Raw genomic sequence first — 18,442 nt, 5'->3', positions numbered from 1 at the left:
CCTGGTCGATGTTTTCACTCAGCACCGTGCTTGTTATCTTAATCGAAAGTCTTTCAGGCAAACGAGCTGAACATGTGATTCATGGGAGCGGTTGCATGCGAGTGCAGCAGTGCGCTATTTCTCTCAACAAATGAAGCGTACAGCACGTAGAATTACGTTTAAGGGTGTTTTGTTCTGTTCTGCTCATGCTGAAAACTGTTTGTAATGCAAAGTACAACCCAGGAGTAATTTGCTCATGTTTTCTTTCTTCCTCCACCACTGTAGTATGAAATGGGATGAAATAATGACGAGCTTTACGCCATACCTTAACTAATGTATTGTCAATCTAACGGATTGATTGCAAAGTCTGAAAATGTTCATAATAAAAACGGGAGTTCAATAGCCTTGGTGCTGCAAGGCCATCAGAACCGGGACGAATCCTGTTCAAGGGCAGCGATTTGTTTTTGAAGCCATAACAACACTGAAGCCAAATCCCACCCAGCCCCACCATGACACTAGTACAATAAGGACAATGTGCAATGCATTACACTATAATTCACAGAAATGAGCAGGCGGGTCTTTGGATGGCCTTGCTGACTACCATTATTTGCCTGTCTACAGTAAATTGTTCCTCCTGGGCTCTCGCTTTGTCTGGCTTTAAAAAAAAAAAATCAGTTTTGCTATACAATTTAGGCTTAGTTTTAACAATAGGATTTATTTTGAGTAAGTGTGAAAAAAGGGAGGGGGGTAGATACATGAGAAAGACCTAAGGCATCTGCTACCCTCCTGAGTTGAACGACAAATATCTTCCTTCATTTCATAAAGTCCCCTGTGAATTTGTTTTCCGCTCATCATCAAACTACAGAAATAGTGAAGCTTAGTGGTGGCAGCATCATGCATATTGCATCTAGATTTAAAGTTATTTAACAAGACTTTGGGGGTTTCAGTAAGGGAGCTCTGGAAAATATGCCCAAATGCCTTCCAAATGATGACCAAAATATTGTGTGATGCTTTATGATGTTGAACAAACATTATATTGGAAGGAAAAATATTATTTCTTAATTTTCCCCTCATTTCCAACTAATGTGTTTTGAGAATAGGTTATGATACACTTCATTTAACTTAATTTGATCAAGATGCAGACATCAGCTGAATGAATTGCTATGTCTGAAGAGATGTGGAAATCATCGTGCCAACTGGAATATGTATGGGCCAAACAACTGGACAGTAATGCAAGATTGATGATATTGACAGAAGCTTTCATTATTTGCCTCCAATTTGTTCCACTCAATCATGCAAATACATTGCTTTTTGTTTAAAGAATCAATCATGTCACTTTTCAAGTAAATTTATCTTTTTTCACGAGCAACTTCATGCCTCATTTTCCCTATTAAAACATAAAACAGAGAATATCTAACACTAGCACAAGCGCGTCTCTTTTCATATAAAGTCTTTTTTAGTTGCGTGTACAGCTTGAGCAGCTGTTATGTGCCAATCAAAGTAATGTCACCCAAATATGTTGCAGCAGATTGATGTCATCCAGACAGGCAGATTAACATCGCCTGCTTTCTTCTTTGATTGTCACAATTGTTGCCCTTTGCGTTTTTTTTCCCCGTCTCCATTGGTTTTACACGTCAGCCTGCCGAGCCAGTGACTTAATGCATTGTGCAATTTGTCACAATAAACGACAATTGTTGCACAAAACAGAAGATGATATGACTCTTAAGCTGCGTGTTATACTTCAAACAATGCTGACCATACTTAAGCATGACTGTCGTTTATTTTTATTTTCAGGCGCCTTGATTCTTTTAGGACTGGCCATATAGCTGCATGTGGTTAAGCTAAAATAAACACATAACATGACAGCTGATGGCCAATTTATAATAAACGCGGCCTGCTTTGTAATATACTATATATGTATTGTTTCTAGGCTGTATTATTTTGTGTTTCATACATTGTCTGCTACTCATGGCCACTTTTTTTCCCCAATTTTCACACTTCTACAGCAAAATGAAGCAGATCATAAGTGAACCCTGTGAAGGTTTTACTGGTGAGGCTAAAACCACACCAAGTAAAGGTCATTGTTTAAACTTTGTAGAGACTCCAACGAGATTTGACCTTCGAGTAATGGATTTGGGTTCGACAAGATATATAATTTGCCGTCTAATCTCTTGATCAAAAGTGGTAATGATGTGGAAACGTAAGACACTAAAAGTACAGTAAAAATGCCAGCAATCATCTTTTTCTTCACTGGAAATGAACAAAAAAGTTTTCTTGACCTTTAAGTAACATTTTTTGCACTCACATATTGGGATGGGAATGGAAAAGCAGTTCTATTTCAGAATCAATTTCCATGAATAAAATATTTTCTGAAGATTCAAATTCCATTCTTGCTTATAGAAAATCTTACTCATACTGCTTAATATATAATATATTTTGCAGTCAACGCAAATCATTGGCAAGATTTTCATATCTCTGAAATTCTCACCAAAACAACGGCATTTGTTCAATCATTAACATTGCGTTGTCAAAAGGAGAAACCCATTCTCAACATTTTAGCTAGGCCAACAATGACCAATAATAGAAATTTTAAAAAATTCTGAATTTTACTTAATTGTAACATGGGGAAAATATGGAGTGTTCTTGTTTTAGAACCATCCTTTTATAAACGGTCCTTTGTCCTTGTCACTCAAGCTGTCTTTACTATTAGTGCTGTTAATGAGAGACATTCGCATATTATATACAACTAAGGCAACATGAAAAAAAAGACTAAAAGCACAGACGCACACGATTCCACTCAAAGCTGAGCCTTCCTATACAATAGAGTGAGCATTTGTCGTGGTGCAGTGGAGCACATTGAGGCTATAACATCTGGCCTGTGAAACATTGGCTTCGCTCATCTCTACTCCTACAGCTGGGTCCTCCTCGTGACCTGGGGGTGTCACAAAGCCATGTGCGTCTGTGTGTGTGTGTGTGTGTTTGGGGGGGACTGACAATAAATAATGACAGCACCTTTATATAATCAGAGTGTCGCAAATGGCCAGTTTGAAAAAAATGGCAATGAGGGAGGAAGAAAACAGCCTTGGGGAAAATAACATATTTGATTCCAATGAAGGACAAGTGATAGTTTTGATGGATAACTAGCATGCAGTTTGGAGTTGAATTTCAGTTCTTGACTGTGAGTTTGTATTTGTTGACAATCTAGGACACGGGTTGTGCCAGTCTATTTTTGTGGGTTCTATAAGTGAACAGTGAAACGTTGGGCTTTTTGTTCTTGCTGATGTCTTGAACATTTTTGTACGACTTTTGAAGGAGACTTTTTAAGATAGTCCCTCAATATATGAATGAACTCATTTCTGCTCAAAGCCAAAATTACCCAAACAATGACTAGTATCTTGTTCGTCTCCTTGAAATGAGATGCAGGGCCCGCAAGAACCTATTAAAAGTTTTCTCAGGTTGTGGGAAATTGAAAAGGTTGGGAAGTGCTGCAGTTAACGCAAAACATCCAGAAAGTTGACCTGTTTTGCTCTAATACCGTGTCATTTCAGTGAATTATCAGGTAGACCCAGGCTATATCACGGCTAATACCTCAGGTGTGTTCCGGTTGTGGCAGCACATTGTGTGTGTGGGTGTTGTGTGACTAACCCCATTAATGCATGGCCGCGTACTGCTGAATAACTACACGGAGGAACGGGCAAATCGAGTTGGGGGAGGTTGGCCTGAGACTGGGTGACAGGGAAGGTAGCAGCCGAGCTGGATTAACTGCTCAAAATGACATGTTTGGGATATACTGTAATATAGTATGTCACTCCTGTATTGTTTACACTGGATGAGCTGATATGGTGAAACAGGCCCAGCAGAGAGGCATGGAATTTAGATGGCGGGGATGCCAAACTATCCGTGTTTATTTGGGAGCACAGCGTAACAAACATACGCGGAGTCCCAGTTGAGTGAAAACACAGAATGCTAATGAAAGCTGCTCATTAGGCTTGCAGCAAACATGTTGTTACATCTGTTAATATTATTTCCCTTGTAGTGTTTGTTTCATTGATCTGTTTCGACTTCAGGGTGAATGTCCTACATTGTAGTTTGAATGTATCCTTAAATTATTAAAATTGTAGCAGCACTACAGGAAAGTGACTGAGCCTTTAGAACCGCAGCAAGGGAAGAAGTTAAGAGGATTGTGCTAAGATGGATACAGACAGATGCAGGATGGACATTTTCCAATTGTTTGATTATATTGTATAATATATATATACATTTGCAAGCTCCTTTTAAATATACTTTACGCGCGTCGATCTCCATCATGTGTTTCTGCAAGTTGCTGGTTATGTTCACTCTCACAATGGCACATATGTATTACGTTTTTTTTCCACTTTTATTCAATATGAATCAAGTCATATTACCTCTACAGTAAAAGTCAATTGTAAATAAAGTTAGTCATTGTCAGTGTCTTCGGCTTTGTAATTACTAATGTTCTGTTCAGTAACTAAACAATTAAAGAAATAAGAAATAGCATATTTTTCCCAAGCTGCTACATCTGCAGAATCTCCAGCTCTTCTCATTTTGAAATAAGATGGTGGTTGCACCACAAAACACTTCAATCTTTATTCCAGGTTGCTGAAAAAATCTCTTTTCAAACTGTAAAATGGAGAATCATTTTTTTGTTCAACAGACTTGTTTGTACTGAAGATGACAGTCTTGTGCACACACACACACACACAAATCACTACAGGTCCGTACTGTTCTGTCTCTTTCACCTGCTTTCCTTCCACCAGCCAATTTACACAGTTGGCCTGCCTCACTGTATTCAAGCAGCAACAATGACATGTAATCACACGTTATCATAAGGTGTCGCAATATCAGCAGATAGATTAAAACACTGAGTGGTGCAGACAGCACCTTTGGCTAAAATCAATAGCATACGACATACTCAGCTGGTGTGAAACATTAAGAAATAATGCCTCATCGATTGCAATGCAGGTGGTGCGGTCATCGAGTCGTAGACAAAGATCGGTTTGCATGCAGGTGTGTGCAAGTGCGTGCGTGCGTGCGTAAGTGGTTGACGCTCACCCATAAGTGGTGTTGCTGGCCCGTTTACTTGCTGCCCTGGAGCGACTTGACTTGAGGTCTCCACTCATGCTCGTGTCTGCAAGCATGAACAACCCATTAACTTCATACTGATACACTAAGAGTGTCATCACAGTACATACAGTGTGGCTACGCACTATTATAGCACAGAATACAAATAGGATAAAATATCTGCCTTCTTCAAACTAAGTAATATTTTTTTGCTTCAGGCTTTTCCTTTCCAGTTCTGAGGTACCTTTGCGTTTGGTGAAGATTCGTACATTGGGACCATTCTCACTTCAGCAAAATGGAAAATAAAGTCCAATCTGTCAACTGCTAATATCTTATGTCATGCTCCATGAAGCACAAAGTCCCGGTTAACTTATAAATGGACGGTCAAAAACCGACAGGGTGCTTCACAAGATTGTAGTTTCGTTCGAGGAATGTATGTTTTCACTTTCTTTATTTCAGTCTCGACGGAACCATTCATGCACATACCATCAATGTATGGATCGCAATGGTGTTCTTTTTTGTCCCCATTAAGGGTTTTATCTTAGAATACAAACTGAAAATGAACTTTTCAACACCATTTTGCTGCAGTAGTATGCTTGTGGAAGGTACATTGCTGTCTAACTGCGCTGAATGAATTGAATGAGAAGAAACTTTGTTCTTTTCAAATTACAATTGGCAATCAAAAAGTGACCCATGATTTTGTTAAATCTAACATAATAAAACAAAATGTGAAAGGAATTCATTCATTGAGCGAGCATTTTTCTTTCCTAACAAAATAAAATAATATAATGTGTCACTTTTTCGGTTTTGGTTCTTGATTGCCGAATTAGAACAAATGGTACATGGACTCAAACTAAATCGTGCAGTTGAAATAGATTGCAGAAGACACACCTCATATAAAACAATTGGTAAACATTTCTAGAATCGAATAATCCTTTCGTTGACCCGCTACAGGGAAATCCTTGAAATGTGCAGCTCGATTCGTGGAAGCACTGCACGAAACTTGACCAGTGGCACAAGTGCTAATGCTAATACAACACGAGGGATGTCCAAGCCATCAATGTTACAAGCATATTTTCTTTTGTTTTAATGATGTAAATAACAATTCCATCAGCCATCATTTAGCATGCTAATGAGAAAAGCGGCCGTTAAGTGTGTCAGGGGTTGTCCTTCACATTCACCTCCTATCACTTACCGTTGATTAGGCCTGCCATCGCGAGCCAGCTGTTCACCTTTGTTTTTGCCTCCTGCCATTCTCATCTCTCCTATCCATCTTTGATCATTATCTGCCTTTCAATTACAAATATGCTTCTAAGAACGACACAGTAGGCCAAATAACAATAAACCCATTTTCAGTTCATAACATGCCAACAAACTCATTATTGACATCACACATCATAGTAGGCACTCTACCGCTCGAAGCTCTGTCTCGATTTTCCAAGAGTGTCGAAAAAGGGATGATGAGAGGAGAGGAAAGGAGAGGAGAGGAAGACATGGACAGATGGGTGCTGAATGGACTGTGACTGGGCCAACTGCACGTACACTCACTCACACAGTGTAGCACTCAAATGGCTGCAAGCTACAATTAATTAAGTGTGGTTTGCAAATGCGTGTACAAAAACACATGTCTATGCCTTTGCCTAGCACAGAAGAGATACATTTGCTACACTATGAGGCTTAATAGAGGTGACCTGCTGGGCAACCTCTCTGTTTTTCCTCCGGTGCATCAGCTGACATCTAAGCCCCTTAGTGCACTAAGTTGACTATTGAATTGAGGCCAGCAACAAATATACAAATAAAATATCAGTGCCCTAAAATGACCATTTGGTTATTTTTATTTTTTTAGTAAACATTAAACCCACACTCTGTGAAAGTGGTATGCTTCACCATTTGGCTTAAAACACTTGGGTACCTTGTTAAATCCAGTGCAAAACAGAAAGATGGTTTCATAGTAGAACAATATTAGGTGCACCAACACATCTAATACGAGATTGAGCTGTATCGGAAAATAAAACCAATACGTTCATTATTATATTCTACAGTGGTCAAAGTGATAAGAAAATTGGATGAAATTAGAATTTTAAAATGTTACTGTCATATAGCATCACTTTTTAAACACAGTACAGTTAGTAGAGCGACGCGTGGGACAAGGCATAATCCCAAAAAGCAAATGGAAAATATTGCATGAAATGAAGGAAAGACATTTCTGAGAGCCTTCTCTTTTCCCGGTGTGTGTACAAATGTTTGCCCACTTAAAATAAAAGGCACTTTGTAGCGATATTGACCCATTTGTTTCTCATTGGTAGCAGATATTAGATTAGATCAAATCTCATTTGCACATGCTGAGATGTCGGCTTTTTCTTGAGTAATGTATTTCACGCGGGAAAACCCCCCAACAACACTCCTTTCTTAATTGGAGACAATAAACTCCAGACTGCTTGTTTTCAAACCTCTGCAAGGCCTATAAAGATTTTGATTTAAATCAATCACAGTGACAATGCAGGGACCATTGATTTGTTTTGGCTGGTGCATCGGCACTAAAATTCAGACGGTTTACGATTGTTGTATCAAGTCTCAATGCGTGTGGGGCATGTGTGCGTGTGTGTGTTTTCCATTCCTCCCCTGAAATAACAAATCCATCCATCCATTTCTGATATAATGCCTGATTGCGTGTTAATTTGAGTGGGTAGAAATTGATCCAGTTCAGATGCCTTCCATCTCTGTTTGCCATTGAAGCTTTTGACACAGCCTACAGTTTCTGTTGAAGATTGAAGTATAGTAATTTCAGTAGTAACATAAGTCACATAATTATAATGATGTAATCCAACATATAATAACAGATGCACAACATGAAATAAGAAATAGGACAGTGTTCCTCATACATAAAACAGTCGCTCAATTTACTTTCTCAGAAGACCTTCATCAGGGTGCCGTTACTGTGGGCGGAAGCATAATTCTTCATTGCTGATTTGACCTTCCTGGCGGCACTCAAGACAGTTAACTTCACTGTTGGGGTCAATCAACTAACCCTTAATTTATTACCTGACTAGCAGATCCAGCTTCAGTTCTATTTAGAGAAATGTCAAGACTGGCAGTAGTCTTGTGCAAAAATCACTTTGGGGAATTTGTGTACATGCTTTCATTTGACCCGCCTTTTAAATAGTTTCTGCCTGTTTTGTACACACTCACACACATGCACACATACAAGTCCACGCACACGCACACACACACACACGCACATACATGCGCCCCCCCCCCCCCCCACACACACACACACACACGCACGCACACGCACACACACATAATTATGTGTAAAAAGCTAAAAATTGCCACTGTATGCTTATTAATGTGTTCACTTTGAAGTCACTGATGTGTGGGAGATGAAATATTAATATAATCAGATAAAAAAAAGTCTGACTTATATTTCCATCATAATTATTGCTATTTCTGCATGTTTCATGCAGTGGTTAAAACGCTACTCTTTAATCATTTACATAAATTCCAATTATCGTCTTCTACAAGGCAACTCGACCGACCCTAATATTGTTTTGCGGTCCCACTTGCACATGCAGTGTGTATTCCTTCATTCCTTTCTGTCATTTATCACCCATTCACCCCATTAAAAAAAACATGCAAAAAAGGAAAATCCATAAAATAATGTTTTATTATTTCACTAAAAAATGTAAAATTGACTTGGTATGCTTTCGGCTCCTCATCACAATGGTCATAACTTTGCTAAACCCTAAAACATTGTAAATAATAATAATAATGCTATTGATTATGATGATGACAGTAAAATCATATTAAAAGTATAATTTTTTTCTACAACCTGCGGTGCGATCCACACTTCTATTTTAACCACTAATGTATGCCACCGTGTGTATAAAAAGTCACTTGGCCGACGCACAATAAAAAAACAATCAGTAATGCGAACAAGCTTACATGCACTTTTTGTCATACTGCATTTGCATTTTTTGACATGACGCATCAGCCACAGATTCAACTCTTCAACATTGTTGCAGGACTAATTATACTTTTCGTTCTCAGGTCAAAATTAAGATATTTTCTGTAAAGACATTATTCTCATTGTAAAGATTACAAGCACATATGTGAAAGATGTTAGGCACCACATGCAAGACAAGGCGCAACATGATTTTGTCCTGTGCGTTTTTTCACTTGGCTGCAGTCTTTTGTGGCTTTGTGAGGGGAGCGCTGCTCTTCAATCAATGTAAAAGTTGTAGCCGCGCTATAAAAACGTGCTCACACATGAGCCTCTCACTTTATTGTGATGATTTTGTGAAAGAAAATCCTCCCAAGAGCTGCATTGCTCCATAATATACGTAATTAAACCCACAATGAGCCTTTAAGCACAGAGAGCCTGCTGACCTTGCCAATGTGAGACTCAGGTTTGGCTCAGAATCACCTCATGTTTACCATCATAAACTCCAAACCTCCAGTGATAAAGTGCAAAATCACACTTTAAAACACCATAAACATAAAGAAAACCAACAGGAATAAAATGTGAAGCAATGTTGTTTTGCGTGAAACTAGGGGATAAAATGAATGAAGAAAATCTAAATGCCCCCCCACCCCCACCCCTAAAAAAAATCTTTTTGGAACACAGTGATGCATGCAAACATCTAAGAACACACACACACAAGACACTAATACTAATACTATACTCACATCTTGGGCTGAACAGGGTCATAACAGAGACGCAAAACAAGCGGGAGGCTGAGACGAAAGATGCTCACTGAGGAACCCTTTGCTTGTGCGGCTGACTGACTGCTGAGATACTACTGAATCAGTATCAAGCCAGCGACAGAGGCACCACTGGGATGTACCAAATGTTTGACTCTGAGAGGGGTGGACGGAGGTGCACCGGGCTGCTTCGTTAGAGGGAGAACTCTGGAAGCGTGGATGAGGGGGATTAGCTGGTTTTCACTCAACAACAGGAATGTAGTTGAGGAACCAGTGCATTGTTGCCACTGTCACTTCCACGTGCACTTCTGCTGACGTGATAGAGAAAACAAAAAAAAACGAGTCCCGCAAAAGCGGAGGGGGGTTGGATTTCGGAAGAAGCATGTAAGGCCTTTGAAATTCCTCAGGAACACTTACTAAGTCCTGTGATTTTCTAATGTCATAAGTGATTTGAAGTTCCTCAACAATAGCTCACCCACCATTTTTTTTCTTTTGTTATTGGGCTGAATTTACAATAAAATCAAGTGCAATGAGAATACAGTGGAGCCTGAAAGGTCAAACGGGCTTTTTATGGAGGAGGTTTGATGTTTAATTTGCTTGGAAGGTCAAATACATTTTCCAAATGAAAAATAATGGAAATAGAATCCACCCATTTCAAGGTTGAATTGTTACAATCATAGATCTTTTAAATCCTGTATGATAATATTTTGAATAGCATTTTAGCATACTATATTGCAATGCATTAATTTTCTGCACTGATTGTCCTCCATTAAAGTTGCACATGTGCCGGAGTAGTATATTGTACTCTGGACTGGTCGGCAGTCAATCACAGGGCACGTATAGACAAACGAGCATTAAAACTCATTGACTGCATGTAGTCAATCATCGTTTTAAATTTTTCCAACACTGCTGGGTTACCCCTTGTCTAAACGGATCGTTTCAAAATGCATACGCTATCGAGGTAAGAGATATTGCTTTGTGTTCTGCGCATATTATTGCTCTATCTGAGAGGAATCTTGATTCCTCTGCAACATTTTCAGGTTATTTTCTACCTCTATGGTGAAAATGGCTCAGTGCGAATACACATACAAATATAAGTGAGTGTAAGTCAATATGGCAAGCGTGCAAGTGGCTGGAATCACAAGCAGAGTTAAGCGGTCATGGCAGAGCTTAGAGACGCAACAGAAAAGCACACTTTTAGAGTGAGGAGAAACCTACAGTTTTATTTCAGTTGTGAGTGCCATTAATATAATGTGTTTTATTGACGGTAGACTGTAACAAGCGGGAATGACGTCAAATTGCATCACGTAATCTGTTCCTGGCTGTTTCATTCGGGTTATTTAAATGCGCGAGTAACTGTTCGTTCAGCCGTGTAAACGAGTTAACTTCTTAAAATAAGCTTTGCAAGTGACTGATTTCAGACACGCAAGCATACATATCCATTTTTTGAGACTTGGGTAAAAGCGAATGATTTGGATTTAGTGTATTCTCAATTAATATAAATTTGCCAATGTGGCTATTTTGGAGGAAATCCATCCATTCCTTCATTCAATCTTCAACCCGGTCTCATTTCATCACAAAACTAAACATCTCCAATAAAATAATCTAGTTACAAAAAGAAAGTCATAGACCCCATTGTTTTACATAACTGGAAAATGATTCTGAGATGGTAGGTGACCTGCATATTTTCTTCCAACATCGTAGTTTAAATTCGGGGTTATTTTGACCGCAAAAGTATTTCAGTTTAGAGATGCTCGTTCTCCGCATTCTTCATTCATAATAATAATATCTGCCCTATAGTTTGTTCATTTCGAAGCAATTTGAGTTTTGAGAAGCTCAGCAACAAAACAAATAGAACGTTTCATTCTTCATGGCAGATGTATGCAAATACATGCACAGTAATTATCCTAGACCAAGTTCAATCTGCATTACAAACCAGCAGAACAACTGCTATACGTGCTGGCTCCATTTAGTTGGTGTAGTCGACTCCAGAGGGCCTTGAATCACTCTGGTGAAGCTTTCATGTTTAATTAGCTTCTTTAACTGCCTAGCACAGGCTTAGACCAACTACTATAATCTGAGTCTACTCCAAAATGATTATTACCTCGTTCCACACTGCACTTAGCCCAGTCACAATTGCCTTATTAAACGGATAAGTCCTGAGCCACTTTCACTCATGCTGGCCTCTCAGTGTTGCAGCAAGAAGAGACTTAGCCCCCGGTCTGTAGCATATAGTAGTAGTGGAGTCACACACGCGCACAAATATCATTGTATACACCTGCTCTTGTTCCAGTAGTCAATTTTTCACCAGTTTGCCCTGACCAGGATTTTAACCCCGATACCCCAGGGACAACCTGCTTAATGAATGCCTCGGGCAACTGAAACACAGGAGCCAGATGGACTCATAAAAAGACAAGGCCCTGCATGGGATATACAAACAAATTGAAGAAGTGGCTGACATTGTGAAATCATTCGGATGGATTGAAAGACAGCATGGAGACATAATCACAGCAAGGCAAGAACGGGCCTTAAATACAAAATCAATAGATGTCAGGTGGTCTTCACATCAGACAGGTGCAAAGATTTAAGGCGGGAGGTTGTTCACATCCAAACGGCAGCTTCGGAAGGTTATATATTTTGGCATCCTACAAATAAATTCAAGAAGAGAATCTGCAAAAACTCAAGTTCAATGGATGCAACCTGTTTGATTTTTTTTTCTTTTTTTGATTAAAATGACACGAGTCATTCAAGAAATGCTTGTGGAATATAAACCCGTTACCCGACTCAGGTCAATTAGAGGAGGCCGGCATTCAAAGCAAACATGGTGCATCAGCTTTAAACTGTTATGCTGCACGTAAAAAGAATAGGCAGCCGACAGAAGTGGAGTCAGCCTAGTGAGTGTGTGTGTCTGTCCATATGTATGTCTGAGTATTTTTTTTCCAATATACGATTGCTTTATGCTCTGATCAAAAGTCACAAAATAAACGTTAACAAGCAACAACCAGATTAGCTCCTCAGAAAAGAAGCAGAGACCAAGAACAGGTGAAGACGGTGTTGCGGCATCTTGCTTGTCATTTTATTCCCCAATTATATGCTACCATTTTGTGAAAAGGTGAAAAGGGCACCATACCGCCGATATTCTAACTTCCAAGACAGTCCATTCATCCATTATTTATATCGTTGATCCAGTGCAGGCTACCGGGGAGTCCATCCCAGCTGGCATCTGATGGCATGCGTAAATTATAAGGTCCATTTTTGCCCTGCATGCAGTTTGGTGTCAATCACCACAACAGTACCAGAAGGTCATTAGCCGCTCTCTGTCAAAGTTCTCCGCAGAATGCCAATTTGCTCTCAGTTCATCGGTAGGCAAGCATAATGTCACAACAACAAAACATGACACTGCGTTAACGTACAGTAAAGAGAAAGTGAACACACAATTGTAAAAATGTGGCGTAAAATGTGATCTAAAAATCAGACCACCATAAGTTACAAACATTTTCCAAAGCAAGTTTGAATAGTAACAGTGTGGGAGTGTAGGTGTACAGCACATCATGACTTTTAATTCCCAAATGCGTCAGACGGTGTCATCTCCTTCAGGTCATCCCACAGATTTTTAATTAGGTCTGGGCATTCTCTTGGATGGAGTTTCATTTTGAGTTGAAAGGCAAAATCTCATCTGACATCTGTAAAGTTCATGCCAAAATGAAGTGCTATATTGTAGCCTCCTTTGAACACTGGAACCCCCTTTGCGGCTGAATGAGATTAAACCCAAACCATTCCACCTTCGTGCTGTGACTATGGTGTTGTCCTGCTGATGTGCAGTATTGTTTCTGAACCTGAGTTTTCATACAAAGAAAAACATCTACACCCAGCTACAATTCACTAAATATTTCATCAGGTCTCCCAATAGCGCATGGGAAAATGGGTTATGCTCTGACGTTTTCGGCCACACTTCCAAAAGGTACTGTTTAAGGTTGTTTTCCATGAAGTTATTTAAAATTTGTAATTCTAACAGGGATGTAAGCATATTCTTAATCTGTGAGATTTACCTTTTCCTTATCACTGTGTGTGTTTGTGTGCTGTTAAATGTAAGCCTACATTTTTATTTCTGACCTGTTGGCAACATTAATGAACAATCTGAAGAGATAGAATACAAGAACTGTAAAAAAAAACAAATGTGTCCCTGATAGAGAAGATAATATTACCACTGGATAATTTACATAGCATCCACTGTAATGGACACCGCGTTTTAATTAGTCGTCGGGTGCATGATTCTCTTATGATGAAATATAATGGCCACATTTTCTACACACACATTTTGTATCGGCAGGGTTTGGTGCGCTACAACCTGATTTGGTTATCGGTTACACCAACGGTGTAGCTGACAGAGCTTAGCAGAAAGCTGCATGAGCTCGGTAAATAGTGTGACATCAAAGCAGTGGGACAGTGTATAACTCGCCTGTGATGTCAACAGAGAAGAAAGCAAGAAACACAAATGTCTTTAAATCCTCTCTGTTGCAGCCCACAGCATTTTTAAACCTCATGTTTTCATCCCATTCTGTCGAGTTTGTCACGGCCATATATGGCCCATGGGCAGAATGTCCTTGCTCCTGCTTTGTCGTAAGACAAGACACAAATACTGAGATGTAAATGAACCAAATTGCTTCATTAATACATTTGAAAAGCATCTTTTTAAGTGTGTCAAAAGCGTTGGTTGTTACCGGAAGAAAAATGAATGGTATTGCTAGAAACTGGGCAGACAAAACCACAAGCTTCCGGGAGTGTCATTCATGCTCGAGAATTTCTGCTGGGTTTGACTTTTGCCCGTTTCAACATTATATCAGGTTAGCCAACCAGAAAGTTGAAAGATAGAACTACAGGTTTTCAAAAAGCTGAGATGTGGATTTGGTAATGATGCAAGATAATTTCCACAAGAGTATCCTTCTGCTTGAAGCCTTTGAAAAATTTCAAGTCAGGAGCGGGAAAGCTATTTCATTCTCCGAAGCATCCGCTGAATTAAGCTTTTGTTAATACTGAGTTCCAGTGCAGCCCTCTGAATACATTTTACCTAGCTTTGCGCAAATGCCTGTTGTAGGGATTTGGTGTTGTAGCTGCGAGAACAAATCCTGTTATCAAAAATTTACCGTGAATGGTGCAAATTGTAGCCTAGTATGTATTGGAGCGTAAAGTTTCTTAAACTGGAGTCAGGGACAAAACAAATGCAGGCTGGGTGGTAATTTTGCAGCACTGCTCCAATATCAGTTGGTGAGGTCCTTTGGCTAGGGAATATGTCAAAGCCCAAGATGTCAAATGCTGAAGGCCTCACATCTGTCTCTAATGATGACTTAAACAAAAGAGAGAAAAAAAGGAAGTTGTAGTGACTCCTAGGACATCCTTTATATCAAGGAGGGATTAATTAGTTTTGTCTCCTGTGACACTGCAGAACTGATATGAACCTACAATAAAAGGGTACCTGCGCATGAGGCAAGGAGGTGGAGGAGGTTCCACATTCCACCCCAGTTGCAACACATAAGTGAGAATTCTTCATCGAGCATTCAGCAGACATCAACGTGTCTGCCTCCACACTGACACATACGTTCGTGCAAATAAAGGAACCTCTTAAATTGTAAAGTTGAGAAAATAAACCACCTAGGCCCCGAGAAATTTTGGTTGTCAGGATAATACAAATACATACAGCGTGTACCTTTCCACACCATGTGAAGCTATCCAGATAAAAAGTTGGAATTAGAATAAGTATATGTGATTTCAAACAACCTGTTATGTTCCTTTAGGAACAGACTGGACGGCCTGTAGACCGACAACCACCGCGCCTCCGCATGACGATCACCAAGATCAAGAGTTGATTTGCATTTAAATTCACAATGCAGCAATCTGTGAAACAAGACTTCATGTCCAGTGGTGCAGTCAGTGGACAGAGGTGAGAGGTCAACTCTGTTTTTTTTTTTATTCACATGATACATTGCACTGCTATGGCAGCGCAACGGTGCCCACAAGATAAATCATCCTGACATTTAATGATCCCCTGGCTTTTCCTCTGGTGCCATCATTGGGACAAAATGTCACTTTGTGCAAAACTAATCTCATCAGCTTTAGCTGCTCTTTATGCCGGATGATGACTGATTTCATGCATGCTAACTTGCTAAAATAAAAATGGCTGCACAGAGCTTGACTTCACTCCAAAAAGGTTTAAGTTTTTACTGCTCGCATGTGACAAAAATAGTTTGTGCATGAGTGTTTCACCCGACCTTCAGGTCGAATTGTTTCCCGTGTGTCGCAATAGCCGTGTACACAGCCATGAACAATTCAGAGAATGTAAGGTCACATGCACACAGCTGCACTCACAATTTGACTATTTTAAGACGGGTTTATAGCTTTGAATTCCATTTCGTCTTTTCACTGTCAGCTATTAAATTCATTATAGAAACAGCAGAGTGAAAAGGTGGAGGGAGATGGCAACACAAAGCAGGCAAAGAGGTAGTGGAGCAGAACAAGCCTGATGTTGCCCTATGGACTGACTCATCCCCACACAAATTGGTTGTGTACAAAAGGGAGGGCGGCAAGTCAGGAAATGAAGGTTCTAAACAAACAAGCATTTTGTGTAATAGTCGCAAGAAAAAAACACAGCATTGCAGAGGAGCACCTCGTTTACTTCAGTCTGATATCAAAATATGCGGAAATAAACAGGTAGCGGATAATATCCCTCCTCTGCTATTTGCTCCAATTAGACACAAGTACGTATCCCACAACCCGCCTTAATTTAACACCTTAGTGTTTCCTTAATCATGAAAAATGATGTTAATTTATGTATGCACTTATGTTGAAACGAAGCTGCGGGCCCACAGAAACTCATGCTGTGCTTAGCCAACTGACAAATTGACCACAGCAATGGATGAAGACTGTGGGCAATGTTCTTCTGATGAATTCTCACAGGGGAGGAAAGCAGCAAGTAAGGTTTAGCACTCAGCCTGGCTGAAAAAAGGTTTTCTGTAAACAGGTCTTGCAGAACACAAATTTGACCTATATAGTAAGTGACATAATGGATAGTTCATATTATAAGTGAGACAACATTTGCACACATACATACAAGAGCAGGGTGTATATGAAAAAAAAATTCTCCATCATTTCTAAGATGATTGCTTTTCAAATGATGTCACATCTTTGGGGACGCCATGTACAATAATAACACTCATAAAAATGCGTTTCCTTCATCGTATGCCCTAGTTTGCTATTTCTACAGTACATTGCCCTCTTGTTAATCAATAATAAAGCTTTGAAATAAATGCATTTCTAATAGCATATCATCTCCCTAAAACAATAAATAGGAAGTTCAGTGGGTAAAATTAAATAACAAAGTCAAAATGCACCAATATGGAGTTGTGCGTCTACCTTCAAGCAAAATGCATTCTTTCCAGAAATCTTTGAAGCAATACCCTCAATTCAAGACTTAATAAAAACTTTTCTGAAAGACGTAACTCATACCATTCAAGAAAATGTAGCAGCTGCCAGGAAGGAAAAAGACTTCAAGCTCTATGTGTCAAATTATATTCCTAACTATGAATATAAGCTGCATTTACATGTCAACTTTGACAAGCACAGAAAGGCATCTCTCATTTTTCTATCCCATTTTCAAAAAGTGTAACTTTAAAGTAATTTTAGATGGATCCATTTCATGCGCAACATAGTATTTTGTTATCTGTATTCATATTCCATCCCTCCCTGACTTTCATATCTGTTCTGTCTGAAACTGTCATTACCATTCTTGCATATTTTCAGCACCTATCTACATGCTTGCCACAATGTTTGAATAATTTGCACCACTTTCATTTTGGATTTGCAACATAACGTCAGTAAATATGGTTGTGTGGTGCAAGTAAGGTGGCCCCGTAATTAAAAAGAGATCAATTCAATTTCTCCCATCCAGTCAGCAAAGATAAATAATGAAAATAATTAAAAATGCTTGTGTTACTGGAATAACATTGTGAATCCCAATCAGAACAAAAGTTAATTTACATTTTTCCTAAACCTACTGCATAAAGGGTTAACGGGTTGGGTTGATGAAGCTGCTGCCAGCCAAGATGTCCTACAAAACACCCTTCTCTCCTGCGTAGTCACTGAAATGTGCCCCCCACCCCACCCCCACTACAGACAGAATGCATCCAATGAAAGCATGTGTTCACCGAGGTATTACTGTATCTTGACATGATAATCTTCTTTTTAAATGGACCACTGCACTTTCTTCCTTTGGCACGGAGCTCCGCAGACAGCTCATACATTACCATTGAGTGCCTTTTCTCTTTTGCGTCCCCTTCTCCGTCTGTGTCTACCACCACCCTCACCCCCAATACAGACGCACGCACACACCGTCCGCTTCGAATCGTCCTCCTTCCTCTCCTCTCTTGCTGGAGCCGCTCAGTGAGAAAACCTCATTATGCTCTTTTACTCGACTTGCAAACTGAACTAGACAGAGAGCTGGTTGGTGCATTCTCACATATGGACAAAAGTACCAGACTGAGTCGTCATCATTTTATCCCTGAAAGTGAAAAAGTTGTTGGTTGCAGCTGTAGCAGTCCCCATTCTACCGAGAAACTATGTTGAAGTGAAATAATGGAGCTTCATGTAGACAAAAGTAGAGCTTCGGCACATATAATGACGACAATAA

The 18,442-nt window shown here is 39.6% G+C and overlaps 2 protein-coding genes across 4 annotated transcripts in view; one reads left to right on the top strand and one right to left on the bottom strand.

The window, feature by feature from the left end:
• The window catches only part of si:dkey-234i14.2 (heterogeneous nuclear ribonucleoprotein C), a 28,369-nt gene extending 18,488 nt beyond the window's left edge, over window positions 1-9,881 (bottom strand). For both annotated transcript variants that reach the window (XM_049717950.2, XM_049717951.2), the window contains exons 1-2: window positions 9,748-9,881; window positions 5,053-5,128 (exon numbers count right to left, since the gene is read on the bottom strand). In XM_049717950.2, the coding sequence (XP_049573907.1) occupies window positions 5,053-5,128; window positions 9,748-9,769 (98 nt within the window). In that variant the 5' untranslated portion in view covers window positions 9,770-9,881. The remainder of the gene's footprint in view (window positions 1-5,052; window positions 5,129-9,747) is intronic.
• Window positions 1-18,442, top strand: part of LOC125967168 (fibulin-7) — a 63,052-nt gene that overhangs the window by 21,866 nt on the left and 22,744 nt on the right. For both annotated transcript variants that reach the window (XM_049717948.1, XM_049717947.1), the window contains exon 3: window positions 15,555-15,700. The gene's annotated coding sequence lies outside the window, so the exon portion shown is untranslated. The remainder of the gene's footprint in view (window positions 1-15,554; window positions 15,701-18,442) is intronic.

This window comes from Syngnathus scovelli, chromosome 4, assembly GCF_024217435.2.
Source record: "Syngnathus scovelli strain Florida chromosome 4, RoL_Ssco_1.2, whole genome shotgun sequence".
NCBI lineage: Eukaryota > Metazoa > Chordata > Actinopteri > Syngnathiformes > Syngnathidae > Syngnathus > Syngnathus scovelli.
The sequence above is the reverse complement of the archived record's forward strand: the minus strand, read 5'-3'. Positions and strand labels throughout refer to the sequence as shown.